Source organism: Acinonyx jubatus, chromosome F2 (assembly GCF_027475565.1).
Source record: "Acinonyx jubatus isolate Ajub_Pintada_27869175 chromosome F2, VMU_Ajub_asm_v1.0, whole genome shotgun sequence".
In the NCBI taxonomy this organism is placed as follows: domain Eukaryota; kingdom Metazoa; phylum Chordata; class Mammalia; order Carnivora; family Felidae; genus Acinonyx; species Acinonyx jubatus.
The window spans coordinates 78662591-78678195 of NC_069394.1; the positions used below are offsets into that span (position 1 = coordinate 78662591).

Consider the following 15605-nt stretch of genomic DNA (forward strand, 5'->3'; position numbering starts at 1 on the left):
ACCTTTAGAGCCTTTGGAGGTCAGACATGCAATCTTGGTAAATATTGATGAACCAGAACAGATCATGCCCCAAGAGGTCTGTGCCCCAGGCTGTTAGCTCATATTTGTCCCAGTCCATTTCAGTTAAGTCCCCAGAATCATGCTCTAAATACACGTGAAATTTACAGATCAAACCCAAGAAGTGAAAATACAAATGTAGTAAAAAGTATTTGTTTTTATTTTCCAGTATGCTTCATTAGAAAAGGTACAGTTTTGTTAGTAGTACATTAATGAACTTAAAGAACGAAGTGACAAGTCATTTGTCACAGATATTAATTTACATTTTACAAACATCCACTGAAACAATTAAAAATGAAATAAATATATTTACATTTCATATTTCTGGTATTGTCATTGCATTTTTGATATGTATAAAATATATAACATTTATAACATTTTATTTATCTTCAAAAGCAACTTCAAATGTGCAAATAAGTGAATTATGACTTTGAAGTATTAAGGAATAAGAATAAATCATAAACAAGAGTTTTAGAGGTATGAATAAAGCAATTCCTTAAGAGCTCATGAGTACAGCACTATTAAGAGTAGCAAAATGTTTGTTATTAATATCAGAACGTGTACACTTACCTTAAAAATTAAGCACAAGATCGTCCTTGTGCTTTTAAAGCTTCTCCACCTGCTGATTTCTAGCAGTAATTCTAAATCATTGTTAGGATTATTACTTTTCCACAATAATAAATCAAGCTCTCTCAAACCCAGCATTCCATGTAAACAAAGTTTATGAATAAGCTTTGTCATTGTAAATGAGGGAAACGTCGATCTATAAACCAATGCACCCAAAGGAAAATTTCTCTGCTTTTATGGTTCATATGAACTTGACATTTATTTTCAAGTAATTACTTTTCTTCTTGCCTAATGACAGTTTTGTGAGCACAGACTTTAAGACTCTAAGCTGGTACCTGCCTGAAAAATGGGCAAGAATGATTAGCTGCTTATTCTCCCTTTAAAATAGTGTTAGATGGTAAATGTTGGGGTACACGTTACACATTCTATCTTAAAGTATATTTGAAATAAATATTTGCTGCGGTGTAACAAATTAAAATGCCCCTGCTTTAATATACTTCAGCTTAATTAAATGAATTGTTATTCTTTATCAGGCAAAATACATTATTATAGTAGTTAGCAAATATTTCAAATGATATCTGAACTCCCTTCTCTGGCCTAAGTACCTATAATATAATATTCTCTTTGAGCTTGCACTATGTACAGTATAATGAATCCTTTAATGTGTATATATATGTATGTATACATATATACATACATACATGCACATACATATGTACACATACATGTATAATGTGTATACATGCACACACACGCACACACACACACACATATCCCAAGGCACTGGAGGGGTTAACACATAATGAAGCATTCTGCTATTAAAATGTGCTCTAGTACAAACGAGGATTTGATGAGTAAATCTCATACACCTAAACCTACATTACATGAGAAATAGAGATTTATCTGAGTATTTTGTTCATTTTTTAATCTTTCTCATTCAAATAGTTCCAGTTATAACAAACCACAGTGGCTAATCATTCCACTGTAAAGGAAAGTGTTAAATACTATTTGGTAACTGATGAACATCAGAGTAATATTTTTCTAGTAGTAGGTGCTCCACTAATGTTACGCAGCAATTTAGGCCTGTTAGGTTTGTTTTTTTCTTTTTTAATCAGTGGTATCAAAAATAAACACAATATCGTATTATCATAAATTTTAATTCAAGCTACAATTTACAGTGTAAATTTAAAGTGTATTAAATATATATATTTGAAATATATTCATCTAATATAATTTGTGGGTAGCATTTTATTATATACATATACACATATGTGTGCGTGTGTGTGTGTGTGTGTGTTGTACAAGGAGATATATACCCATACATATCTCATTGTGCACCGTTTCCTTCATACACCTAAGCACAGGCTAGAAGATTTTTTATTATACAACAAAAAGGATATTTCATTCAATTGTCTTTTCTATATTCAAAACGGAGCTTTTATAAACCTGACATTGCTTTTAAAAATGATTACATTGCACTTATGTAAGGGTTTAAATCGACTTCCTTTTTTTTTTTTTTTCCTGGTGGCTGAGCCCACTTCCTACTCCCCACAGACCGGATGATCTCCCTGTGGACACATCCATGCTGCCCCAATGTGGGGCGCTCTGAGATACGCGTCTAACTCACAGCAGAGATTCTGCAAGGAACCGGCTGGTACTGCTACCCACCCTAAGGGGCAGGCGTCTCTCTGCTCTTCCTCCCCAGGCTCCGGGGCCTTCCTGAAGCCTGCTTTTGGCGGGCTCCTGGCTTTAGAATGACTGTCCCGTTCGGTCAATAGATAGTGAGCAGTAATTTCACAGTGTTCTCCCCATTTTGAGTATATATTCATTTCATGGTCAAAAGAAACCATGTAAAAACCACGTGGTGTCCTATTTGCCACAGTTCTTTCAATAAGGCGTCCTAGATGCAACTTAACTCTTGCCAGTTACAATTATGAGCCCTGGCTTTTTTCTTTTCAATCTCAATGTGCTTAAGAATTAACCAGACACAAAGTGAATTAATAATTTAGGATGATTATGGAAATAGTTTGATAAATTTGTCAGTATAACGATCATGTGTCCTTTTTGCAAACAATTTTGATCCTTTCTTTCGTAAATTTTTTGTCCTATTTAGGAAAAGAAAATCAGAGGTGCCTGGGTGGCTCCGTCAGTTGGGCAACCGACTTCGGCTTAGGTCACGATCTTGTGGTTCACAGGTTCAAGCCCGGCGTCGGGCTCCGGGCTGACAGCTCAGAGCCTGGAGCCTGCTTCGGATTCTGTGTCTTCCTCTCCCTCTGCCCTCCCCCCACCCATGCTCTGTCTCTCTGTGCCTCTCAAAAATAAACATTAAAAAAAATATTGAAAAAGAAAAAAAAAAGACAATCAAACCAACTTATTGGGTATTTCATCATCTTCACAAGGAAATATCCAGTGTTTGATTTAGTTGGGGACATGCATGTTAACATACAAGTAATCTTTCTTTTTTTAATAGACGGTTGTTTAAAAGCAGATCTCAGTACAGCTGTAGTAAAGGAGAAGGTTCTCGGCATTAAACAAATGGTCATGTAACGCCTGGGATCTGTCATGTGCACATACCTCTGATGTTTTCAGATTTCCATCCCCTTTACATTTACTAACACAAGATACCTAAAATAACCCACTTAGTTTGGCCTTATATAATCATTTTTATGACATGGTAAGTTAGAAATTTAACATTTTATTTTCATATCTCACCTTATTTTCTCATAAAATATTACTAAAATGGGAAAATGTCATCTCCCTAACATAAGTAAAACTTGGAGACCATACCCTATGATCATTTTAGTCCGTAAATAACTAGAATTAGGATTACAAAGAATTGTTTCACGTGCCACATGTGTCGCTATGGCTTTCTCTACAAAAGTTTTTGGGGTCACTGAAAATTTATGAAACTTTAATGCGATACCAAATCCCATTATGTAAGTGAAAATCTCCTTAAACGAAGGAAAGACCAAGAGGTTCACGAATGTTTTCTTCATTCGTCATTAAATGAACATCTTTTGGCATAGTTGGTTGACACTAGCAGTGATAACACGTTGGTTTCAGTGATTTAAGGAAAAATAATACATTTTACATTGTGACTCTCATGGAATCAATGAATTTATTCTTTTGAAATTCTTAAGAATATCTGACAACAAGATAAACAAAATTGGAGTGCCAGCGTCGTGTTGCGGAATGAGAATACACAGAAAACTCTACACCAGCAGATTAAAGTGCTTCCTTCCTTGATGAAATTTTGCATGCTTTTTTTCCTTTGCTGCCACATGGTCTGCCTCCTTTATATTACTTGCAATTCAATGATAGGGCATTAGTTCGTGATCTGGCCCGACAGGTATCTGTCATACAAAATAATCTAAAATACAGAAATAACCATTTAAGTGGTATTTTTATTTATAGGTAGCTTACAATTTTTTTATATTATGTACATACTTTGAATCATTCATTTTTTTGTCTTCACTTTTGATGAAATACTGGTACAAACAAACTGAGTGAGAACGAGCTGTTAGGTTCTTTTAAGATTACTCACAAATGCCTTCCAAAACAGAAATGCTTTTGAGATCCCTCAGGACCTTCTTGTTTTCTGCTGAAATTTCAAATCGAATTCACTGTCGACCTGGTGACACCATTGTTTCTCCAGCGTCTAAAATGATGAGGATGTTTATTCGGTTTGTACAGTCATGGTACATGGCAAAAGGAAGCCCCGTGTGTCAGGTTGTGTACTTGGCTTTGCTTGTTGTAGCGGAGCTGGGAGCAGCGGAAGCTGCAGCCTGATTGCCTAAAAAGAGAGGGTCCAAACAAGCTACTTTGGCAGCAAAGAACGAATGGATGCAGTGGAGAACAGCGAACAGATTTGAAAATTCCAGCTCCTGCAAAGGAACGAGAAAAGCTTCAGATCAAATACAAATCAGTGTCTTGAAAACACTCGATAATAACTAGACGACTAGATAATAGTCATTTTTTGAAGCTTGATAAAACCAATTGGAACCAGTTAATTATATCTGATGCATATAAACTGTAGGCCTTTTTATTCAATATGTAAACTTCATGTGTATTGAAGATTTACTTCAAAACATGGCAGTCCGAGGCTAGAAATACTAAGCATTCTTATTATCTATGAAAGTCACTTCGGTATTGGTAAATGCTGCATAGAGGTACATTTGGCCAGAATAAAATCTTATTCTCGATAAAGTACAAGAGAAACATGGGAGTGGCTTAAAAAGTATTTTTCACTTCTTTATACACATTTCCAGTGATACATTTGGATTAAAATATTTAAAAAATATTCTTCATTATTCTCTAGAATAAGTTACAATTTGTCATAAGACACTGAATACGAAATGCTGAAAGCAAGGGTGTATCAATATTTACGGCACCAGGAGCCAAATGGTGCCGTTCCAAAATAAAATACATGCATTAATTTTAAATGTAACTAATTTTAACTGTGTATTTGATTATTTAAATTTGTTGTATCTGACTGTTTAAAAAAAAACAAAACAAAACTCAACCAAGGCCCAATAATAGTTTGAAGTTTTTATAAGTATTTCCCATTGAGATCTTTAAGGAAATTTGTATCCCACGTTGCAAAAAAAAAAAAAGAAAAGAAAAGAAAGAAACAAGGCGTTTTGGTTTTTTTCGTTTTTGTTTTTCAAACACGAATGGTGTTAGACTGGCTGTAAAATCAGGAGGTGATACTCAGGATAGATTTTAAAAGCTGACGTCACAAATATTTTTTATGGAAAACCATCAATCGTCCCATAGAAATGTCTTAATTTCAAGAGGATAGAGAGGAGACACATACGTGTGCTGAATGGAATCTGTATGACAAAATGATCACAAAGAGGATTCGCTAGAGGGTAATACACCACACGAAACTTCTGACAAAGTTGTTGCTTTATCGTTACACATTTGTAATAAAGGATGCAGAATGACAACGGATATGCACATTAATCGTGTTTGCAATTTGTAATATACGATGAGAAACAACACAACGTGTCTATTCAGTTGGGACAGAGTGTAATATCTGCCATCCACCAGGAAACTATTGAAATAAAATAATTCATCTTAGGAATATTTTCTCAGGTCATGCAGCAGAAACACACTAAGAGCGCAACACAAATTCACTCATAGTTCTGTACGATATAGATAAAACAGCTACGCTGCCTCAGTACTTCCCTTCAAAGCTTTGGTATTGTATGTCACAGCTTCCTATGGCAAATGTTAGCTGATTCTGGAAACCAGCAAAGATCTGATTTAGTTATTCTCATTTCCTTAAAGGCTTTAACCGAAAAATGCTTTCAGTCACCCCATCATAAATTATTTCAGAAGCTTTCTTTTTAACAACCCACTTCATTGGCAACATGACGTGTATTTGCCCACGAGCAGCTTTACGCTTGCCTTAACTCTGCGTCAAAGTCGCCTGTCCATCCCTTCGCTCTTTGTGCCGCCAGTTTATGTCACCCGGAGACTTTGAATATGTTTGATATCAACCCAGATTAAGTCCACCAGACATGAAAGGTGTGGTAAAGTTTTGGAAAATCTGCATGTGCCCATGTACTGTTACAAAAATAAAACCAGAAAAAAAACATGCAATTCACTCTTGGTAAAGGTGAAAACATCCGAATATTGCAAGTGGGCAAAAATATAACAATGTTTTCTCAAAAATAATTCTACCACATCTTTAGTGACTTGGAGATAATGTCTGGATTGTCAAAAATAAATATCTAATCATACAGGAATTTTTAGAAAGATTACTCATTCCAATTATTCATACCTTGTAAATTATATGCCAATTATTTGATGTAGATTGGCACTTTGACGTTTTTACACCTTTTTTCAGGAGCGTGAGTGATAGGCGGGAAGTGATAGGTAAGAAGAGAAAGCAGGAGGCAGACATGCGCTCAATTTTGATTCTAGATTCCAATGTTAACTCATCTTTCTCCTGTTTCCATGGTCACTTTTGGCAACTATATCTGTTCTTGGGGCTTTGACTCTCATGTATACATACATATATATACAGATATATATATTATATTGTATATATACATATATATATACAGATATATCTGTATGTATACATACAGATATATATGTATGTGTATACTTATATAATATACTTATATAATATATACTTATATACTTATATATATATTTACTTATACTTATATATATAATATATATATACTTATATATATATTATATATATATAAGTATATATATAAGTATATATATACTTATATATATTATATAATATATATAAGTATACTTATATAATATATACTTATATAATATATAAATATATATATATTTACTCATTTCTAATATGACTCCTAGAGCTACACATCTGTCCATCTACCTGCTGAGCAACCACAATGACATCCATCAAATTATTTATTATTTTTACATCAAATTTATTATGATTATTTATGATAAAGCTCTTCTGAACGCCATAAATCTCACTAAACATAAGTTGTCTTCAAATTTTAATTGTTCATTCATTCATTCATTCATTCAGTGAATATTTATTGAGTGCTTTATAGGCATTTAGTCTTTCTCTTGGTGGAAAGATAAAAAATAGCGAGCAAAACAGACAAACCAAGTCCTGAAGGGACTTAATTCTAGTGGCAAGACACAAGATACAAGACTATAAATCAATTAAATATAATATTGCTGAAATAATTGTAAGTAAAGTCAAGAAAATAAAACAGAGGGACGCCTGGGTGGCTCAGTCAGTTAAGCATCAGACTCTGTCTGGCTCAGGTCATGATCTCGCGGGTTGTGGGTTCAAGCTCTGTATCTGGTGAGCTCGAGCCCCGCCATGGGTGAGTCCCGCTTCTCTCTCTCTCTCTCTTCCTCTCTTTCCCTCCCTATATGGCCCTCTTGGGATTCTGTCTCTCTCCCTCTCTCTCTGCCCCTCACTCACTTGTGCCCTCTCTCTCCCTCAAAAAATAACTGACTAAGAAGGAAAGAGAAACTTTTAAAAAAAGAAAAGAAAGCAGAAGACAGCAAGAGTGTGTGAGGGAGGGGATGCAACATAAGAGAATCTCCATTGCCATGTGTGCAAAATCAGAACTAAGGGAATGTCTAAAAAAAAAAATCTAGGAAATGAAGTCAGAGAAATAACACAGGTCAGAATTTGCAGTCCATAGGAACTCTTCATGAGTTTTACTCCGAGTCACATGGAAAAAAAAACACGGGAAATTTCTGAGCAGAGAAGTGACAAGAATTGACATAAATCTTAAAATTATAATTCTGACTACCCTGTTGAGAATAAGCTCTTGGGAAGAAGATTGAAAAAAAGGAAAGAAGTTATAAAGTTTTCAATAAGGAAAGGAGCAGGATTTGAAAGTAAACTTGAGTCAAGGTTGACTCCAAAATATTTGATTGAGCAACTGAAAGGAGAGAGTTGTTATTTAGTAAAATGGAGAAATTATGAAAAAAAAGCAGGGTTTGCATGAAAGATCAAGTTTGGTTTCGGACATGTTATATTTGAGAGCATATAGGATTAAAAGGGTAAGTATGTAACATATATATATAACATATATACAACATATATACAACATATATAACATATATATTATAATATGGATATTATACATAACATATATATGTATAACATATGACACATATATAACATATATACAACATATATAATATATATAACATAAATATAATATATATAATATATATGTTATATATATGTATATATTAGTGTAGAAAAATCAAGGTAGGTTATAAAAATTAGGATGTGTCAGAACAAAGATGAGATAAAGGATAAAGCAGTGATCTGAGTGAGAAGGGCAAGGCTTGGAGGGTATGTAGAGAGAAGGATTAGGGACTAATCTGGGGAATCCTGCAGTATAAAATATAGGAAAGTAGGGAAGAAACAGAAAAGAAAATAAAAAACAGTCATTGCCGGGAAGAGAGAGAGACAAGACACAAAGTCTGGAAAATTAGAATTGGAAATTGACTATTGGATTTAGCAACATGAAGATCATTTTGATCCTTGACAAAGAAGTTTGTATGGAGAGGGGCGCCTGGGTGGCGCAGTCAGTTAGGCGTCCGACGTCAGCCAGGTCACGATCTCGCGGTCCGGGAGTTCGAGCCCCGTGTCGGGAGTTCGAGCCCCGTGTCGGGAGTTCGAGCCCCGTGTCGGGCTCTGGGCGGATGGCTCGGAGCCTGGAGCCCGTTTCCGATTCTGTGTCTCCCTCTCTCTCTGCCCCTCCCCCGTTCGTGCTCGGTCTCTCTCTGTCCCAAAACTAAATAAACGTTGAAAAAAAAAATTTTTTTTTTAAATAAAAAAAAAAGAAGTTTATATGGAGAAATGGATGCAAAAGACTCACAGCAATCAGTTCATAAGTGATTGAGTGCAAAAAAATAATAAAGTAAGTATAGATAATAATCTTTTAGAGAAGTCCATTTTTCTTTCTTAAATGAGCAGAGAAATGAATCGATAGGCAAAATCAATTATGTTTTTCTAACATTTAATAAATTAGGAAGCACCTATATAAAGCAAATATTAAAAGATCTACAGGGTGAAATAGTAATAGAATAAAGTTGGGGGATTAATACCTCACTTACATCAATATATAGATCATCCAGAAAGAAAATCAAAAGGAAACATCATCCTTAAACACCATATTGGACCATATGGACTTAAATATCTACAGATATATATATTTGCAGATAACAGGATATTATAAAAGAAAATCCCAAAGACACTACTAAAAAACATTAGCACTAATACACAAATTCAGTAAAATAGCAAGGTATAAAATCAATATACAGGAATCTATTACATTCCTATACACTAATAATAAACTATCAGAAAGAGAAATTAAGAAAATAAACTCACTTATAATTGCATCAAAATAATAAATACCAAGGAATAAATGTAACCAGTGAAGTAAGTAAGCTGTACATTAGACACCAAAAGACAGTGATAGAAAGAAATTGAAGACACAAACAAATGTCAAGATATTCTGTGGTTATGGATTAGAAGAATTAATACTGTTAAAATGTCTATGCTACCCAAAGCAATCTATAGATTCAATGTAATCCTTATCAAAATTCCGCTAGTATTTTTCACAGAAATAGAACAGACAATCCCCAAATCTGTATAGAACCACTGAAGACTCTGAATAGCCCAGCAACCTTGAGAACGAGCAAAGCTGACAGCATCACACTCTGATTTCAAACTATATTACGAAGCTATAGAATCAAGATGATACGGCATTGTCATAAAGACAGATACATCACATCAGTGGAATAGAATCGAGATTCCAAAACTAAACTCATGCATATTGTCTAACTCATTTAAAACAAAAGAGCCAAGAATATACAATGAGGAAAGGACAATTTCTTCAATAAATGGTGTTGGGAAAACTGGACAGTCACATATAAAAGAATAAAACTGGCCCACTATCTCACACTATACACAAAAATTGACTCAAAATAGATTAAAGACTTTAATGTAATAACTGAAACCATAAAATTTTCAAAGAAAACATAGATGGTAAACCCCCTGGCATTGGTCTTGGCAATGATTTTTTTCTTTTGGGATCCAACACCAAAAACAAAGCAACAAAGCAAAAATAAATAAGTGGGACTACATCAAAATAAAAAGCTTCTATACAGCAAAAGAAGAAGGCAAACTATTGAATATGAAGTCATAGTTGTAAAAATCTGACTCGATAAATATCCCCCAAATATAAATAATTCATACAACCCAAGAGCAAAATGATGATCTGATTTGTAATTTTTTAAATGTTTATTTATTTTTGACAGTGAAAAAGAGAGAGAGAGGGCACACACATGAGTGGGGGAGGGTTAGAAAGAGAGAGAGACACAGAATCTGAAGCAGGCTCCAGGCTCTGAGCTGTCAGCACAGAGCCCGATGTGGGGCTCAGATGTACGAACTGTGAGATCATGACCTGAGCTGAAGTCAGGCCACCTAAGCGCCCTGATAATCTGACTCTTAAAATGGACAAATCTGAGTAGATATTTCCCAAAGAAGACATCCAGATGGCCAACAGGTACTTGGAAAGGTGCTCAGCACTCATTCTCAGGGAAATGAAAATCAAAGCCACAGTGAGATATCACCTCACACCTGTTAAATGGCTATTACAAGAAAGACAAGAAATAACAAGAGTTGGTGAGGAAGTGGAGAAAAGGGAACACTTGTACCCTGTTGGTGGGAATGTAAATTGGTGCAGACACTATGGAGAACACTATGAAGTGTCCTCATAAAGTAAAAACGAACTTCCAGGGGTGCCTGGGTGACTCAGTCAGTTAAGCGTCCGACTTCAACTCAGGTCGTGATCTCACAGTTTGTGGGTTCAAGCCCCAGTAAGGTTCTGTGCTGACAGCTCGGAGCCTGGAGCCTCCTTCTGATTCTGTGTCTCCCTCTCTCTCTGCCCCTCCCCCACTCATGTTCTGTCTCTGTCTCTCTCAAAAATAAATAAACATTAAAAAAAATAGAACTTCCATATGATTCAGCATTTCCACTTTGGGTATATAAGCAAAGAAAGCAAAACCACTAATTCAAAAAGATACATGCACCTCCGTATTCATTGCTGCATAATTTACAAAGCCAAAATATGGAACCAACCTAAATATCCATTAATGGAAAATAAAGAAATGTGAGACACACACACACACACACACACACACACACACACACACACAAGAATATTATCCAGTCATGAAAAAGAATGAATTCCTGCCATTGGTGACAACATCAATGGATCTTGAAGGCACTATGCTAACTGAAATAAGTCCAACAAAGAAAGAGATGATTTGACATATATGTGGAATAATAATAATAAATAAACTTATAGATATAGTGACCAGATTGGTGGTTGTCAGAGGTAGGGATCAGGGGGTAGGGGAAATGGGGGAAAAGCATCAAATGTTACAAGCTTCCAGGTATACAAAAAATAAGTCGTGGGGTTGTATACACAGTATGCGACTATAGAGTTAATAACACGGTGCTGCATATTTGAAAGTTGCTAACGGAGTAAATCCTAGAAGTTCACATCCAAAGACAAAAAACTGTAACTATGTATGGTGATGGATGTTACCCAGACTTTGTGGTGATCATTTCACAGCAAATTCAAATATCAAATAATTCTGTTATACATCTGAAATGTTCCCTGTCAATTATACCTCAATTTTTTTTAAAAAAGCCATGTTACTGACTTTATAACTTCATAAAAAAGAATAACAAAGTTTTAATCCATGTTTGTCATACGTGTTTTTTAAACTATGTGAAATAAAAATTATTATTAACTCCACTTCCTGTACGCCTTCCTCTGCTTCCTCTGCAACAGTGTCTGACAAACTCAATATGGCTGAGGTGGAGAAATTCGATCAGTCAAAATTGAAAAAGACAAGGGTTCCTGGGTGGCTCAGTCGCTTAAGCCTCCAACTCATGCTTTCACCAGTTCGCGATCTCACCTGAGATGGAACCCTGCGTTGGGCTCTGTGCTGACAGTGCGGAGCCTGCTTGAGGACTCTCTCTCTCTGTCTCTCTCTCTCTGTTCCTCTTCCTCTTGCACTCTACCTCTCTCAAAATAAATAAGTAAACTTAAAAAAAATTAAATGGAAGAAGACAGACATGCAAGAAAAATATCTGCCACCAAAAGAAATGACCCAACAGAGGAAGCAAAGGTGAATTGTAATGAGCCTATACTGCCAATATGCACCCTACATGCCACAAGCACCGCCTCCTTATGTCACTTATTTTTTCAAAGTTTTTAATGTTCATTTATTATTGAAAGACAGAGAGAGACAGAGCATGAGCATGTCTGTAATAAATCTACAGTTATTGCAAACGTGTTTAATTTCAAAGGCTGAAAAAGTTAATTCTGATAATTTTGACTTTTTTTTTTTTTTAAACACTGCTTTTCCAGAGAAGCGCCATTTTAGAAGACCTTATTTTGCCATTCTGGAAGATCAACCCACTTTGGCACTTGATTGTATAAGATGTCGTAAGGTACACTGATTTGTAAAATTTATGTGGTGTGGGCTATTGACTTATTGTTTATCTTGGTCTCTTGACTTCTATTACAAGGTTTGGTGAATAAAAATAAAAACTCATTTAATTCCCAATCTATACTAATATGCTTACTTTCAAAGTCTTAAGTACTCCTAGGATCCTGATGTAATATAAAATCTTGTTTAATAATATCTTGCATCATTCCTCTAAGTGAATAAAAAAAAACACTGATATACATTAATGCCACATTTATACCATTTCTCTAATACTAAGTTATTTAGTAAATGATAATATGCCAGCCAATGTCTTGATACCTGGGACCATAAATTTGAAAAAGACATGAGAGATGCCCTTAAGAAACTCAAATGGGACAATTTAAACAGTTGATCCTAATGCAAATGTAAAAGGCTATAAATAAAATATGCATATATTATGAACAATTCTACAGTACCTGTTTTCAAAATCAAATAACTAATTTTTCAATTCAAAATTCTGTTTTTCTCATTTTCAAAGATTTCATGATTACTGTAATTTTTAGCACTATTTGTTTCTTTATTATGAGAAGATAACATTGTACCTGATTGTTATACTCTAGGTTACTCCTTGGAAAATGCTTTCAAGTGTGTTATTATTTTTTTAAATTTTGATTTTCAAAATGTTTACATTTACATCATTAAAATAAAAATGTTGTTACATTTCTTCTATAGGTAAATGGTGACTTTCGGCAAAAAGGAAAAAAAAAGATCACACCATAGACATATTCCCCTTGACAGTTACTTAGTTTAGAGGCAGTTAATATATTTGTTTTACCTTAAAGATGTCAATTTAAACTTATCGCTTTCCAAGTTAAAAATGTTTTGCATTCCTAACACATGAGAAAATAAAATTCAATAGCTCATAAAAGAAAATAGAAGACTTGAAAAATAAATTATGTACAAAGAAGACAATTTCTAAGAAATAAAAATGGTTCAGCATCCTCAGTGATTCCCAGTTGAGAAGCTCTTTTATAAGTAGAAGCATATGCTGCCCACATACATCCTTCATCCCATATTTCTTTTCCTAATTCAATCAACAGTTTTAAATAACCTTTCAGATAAAGCAATGGGTATGTCAATTATATACACACACACATAACTGACTTCAATGTTTTCTCTCTGATTTATTTCCTGGTGCTTTTGTTTCTTTTACAGTCTGAAGCACAACCAACGTGGATGGATGCAGGATCTGCCCTCTTAAATAGGTGTCCCTGCCCTCTCCTCGTTCTTTTCTCCGTAGCCTGAGTAGCTGGTGCTCTCGATAATTTGCAGTGAAAGGATCTTGGAATTTTTTAAGACCTTTGGTTCCAGATGCCAGAAAAGAGTTAGAAATTGTGCAAAGCAGCATAGGAAGGCTATCCTTCATTTCCAATGCAGAGGGCGATCCTTCATACCAAATACCTACCCAGGTTGGTGATTTTTAAACGTCCTCATCTATGAGACCTCAATGCTACATATGAATTTGTCTAAATTGCCAGTCATTCTCCAGAAGACAAACCAACACATCACGGATTCTTTAATAAGGATCTTTGACACACAAAATGTTCCATATATTGCGTTATATGTTCAGTCTTTACCATCACAACCACAGAAGAGGTCGTCCTTTAGAGCACTCTTTTAAGGCGGACACTTCTATCCACAATTTATAATGAGAAAAGGAAGATTTATGGAGATTAGTTAGAAGGTGGTATTACAGGAAGTCAATCCTTGATTTCTGACTTGAGTCTTACTGAACCAGATATTTGTGAAAAGGTATCCTGCGGCAGCACAGAGTCACTGAGACTGTGGAGATTACGGGCAGGAAATGGTTTTTGGGAAAATCCTCCAATGACCAAATCAATGTCAAAATGTTTCTATACTCTGCACTGTTCCTCTAAATAGAAACACAATTGCTTTTTTCCTACTCTTATTGTACTGTGCATAAAAGCACTACCTTGGCTTCCAGATCTCAAATTTAGTAATTTAGGATTAATATACTATATACACTAGCTTAGGAAATATTTTAAGTGTTTCCTTGGAGGGGAATGGCTACGAATTTCAATGATTAAAGCTTCTTTGATGTTTTTCAAAGACAACCTGTTTTGAAGTCAGAGGACTGTCTGGCCATATTATATCAAATTATAATTTTAAAACACATAACATAAATATAAAAACAAAATATTAGAAGTAGTGAAGAAAAAATATATGGCTGGGAAATTTAGTAGGAACAACTATGAGAATGCTAGTAATCCTTGATATAGTAGTGTTTACATTAACATCAGATATAAGCTACTTTTTTTTAAAGTTCCCAATAGCAATAATGATTTTTTGGTAAATTGTCAAATAGCTACAAACAATATTGCTCATGACTTCCACTGGGAACCATTTCCCCGTTCTACTAGGAAAGTTCTGAGAAGTTAAATGAGGCTTTGGAAAACAGATGGCAAATTTATTAAGCTTTCTGAGTAATGAAGTGAGAATTTATGAGTTTCTCCTTTCAGAGAAAAATGCATAATGGGCTTTTGTATTATGACATTGAGCTCCTACAGCCATAAAGAACAATAACAAAAAAAAAAACAAAAACAACAAAGTTCCCCCAACTCCCAGGTAAATCCACATGACTTTTTTTCAGTACTTATGAGAACTTTTCACAACCAAAAAGTTAATTAGAACTTTTATCTTGTAATACATATGGCAACTCAAGCAGTCATGTCCCCCAAACAAACCATATTACTTGTTAAATAAGCTTTGGTTATATGCATTCACCTTGTAACTGGAAATGTACACATGTGTTATTAAATTAAAGCATGTTTTATCAATAATTATCTCTTTATTATTACATATTACAAGATATGAGTCTACTGGCTAAACTATTTTATCACTCCTTAAATCATTTTCAAAATAAAAGAAACACTGTACAGCTTCCATATTTAATCATCTTTTCTGACCCATAT

At 34.6% G+C, this 15605-nt stretch overlaps 1 protein-coding gene across 3 annotated transcripts in view; it reads right to left on the minus strand.

Annotated features, from left to right (window-relative positions):
- Positions 1–206: 206 nt before the first annotated feature.
- Positions 207–15605, minus strand: part of SNTG1 (syntrophin gamma 1) — an 886518-nt gene continuing 871119 nt past the window's right edge. For all 3 annotated transcript variants that reach the window (XM_027042820.2, XM_027042821.2, XM_053208542.1), the window contains one exon: positions 207–4508. In XM_027042820.2, coding sequence (XP_026898621.1) covers positions 4350–4508 — 159 coding nt within the window. In that variant the 3' untranslated portion in view covers positions 207–4349. The remainder of the gene's footprint in view (positions 4509–15605) is intronic.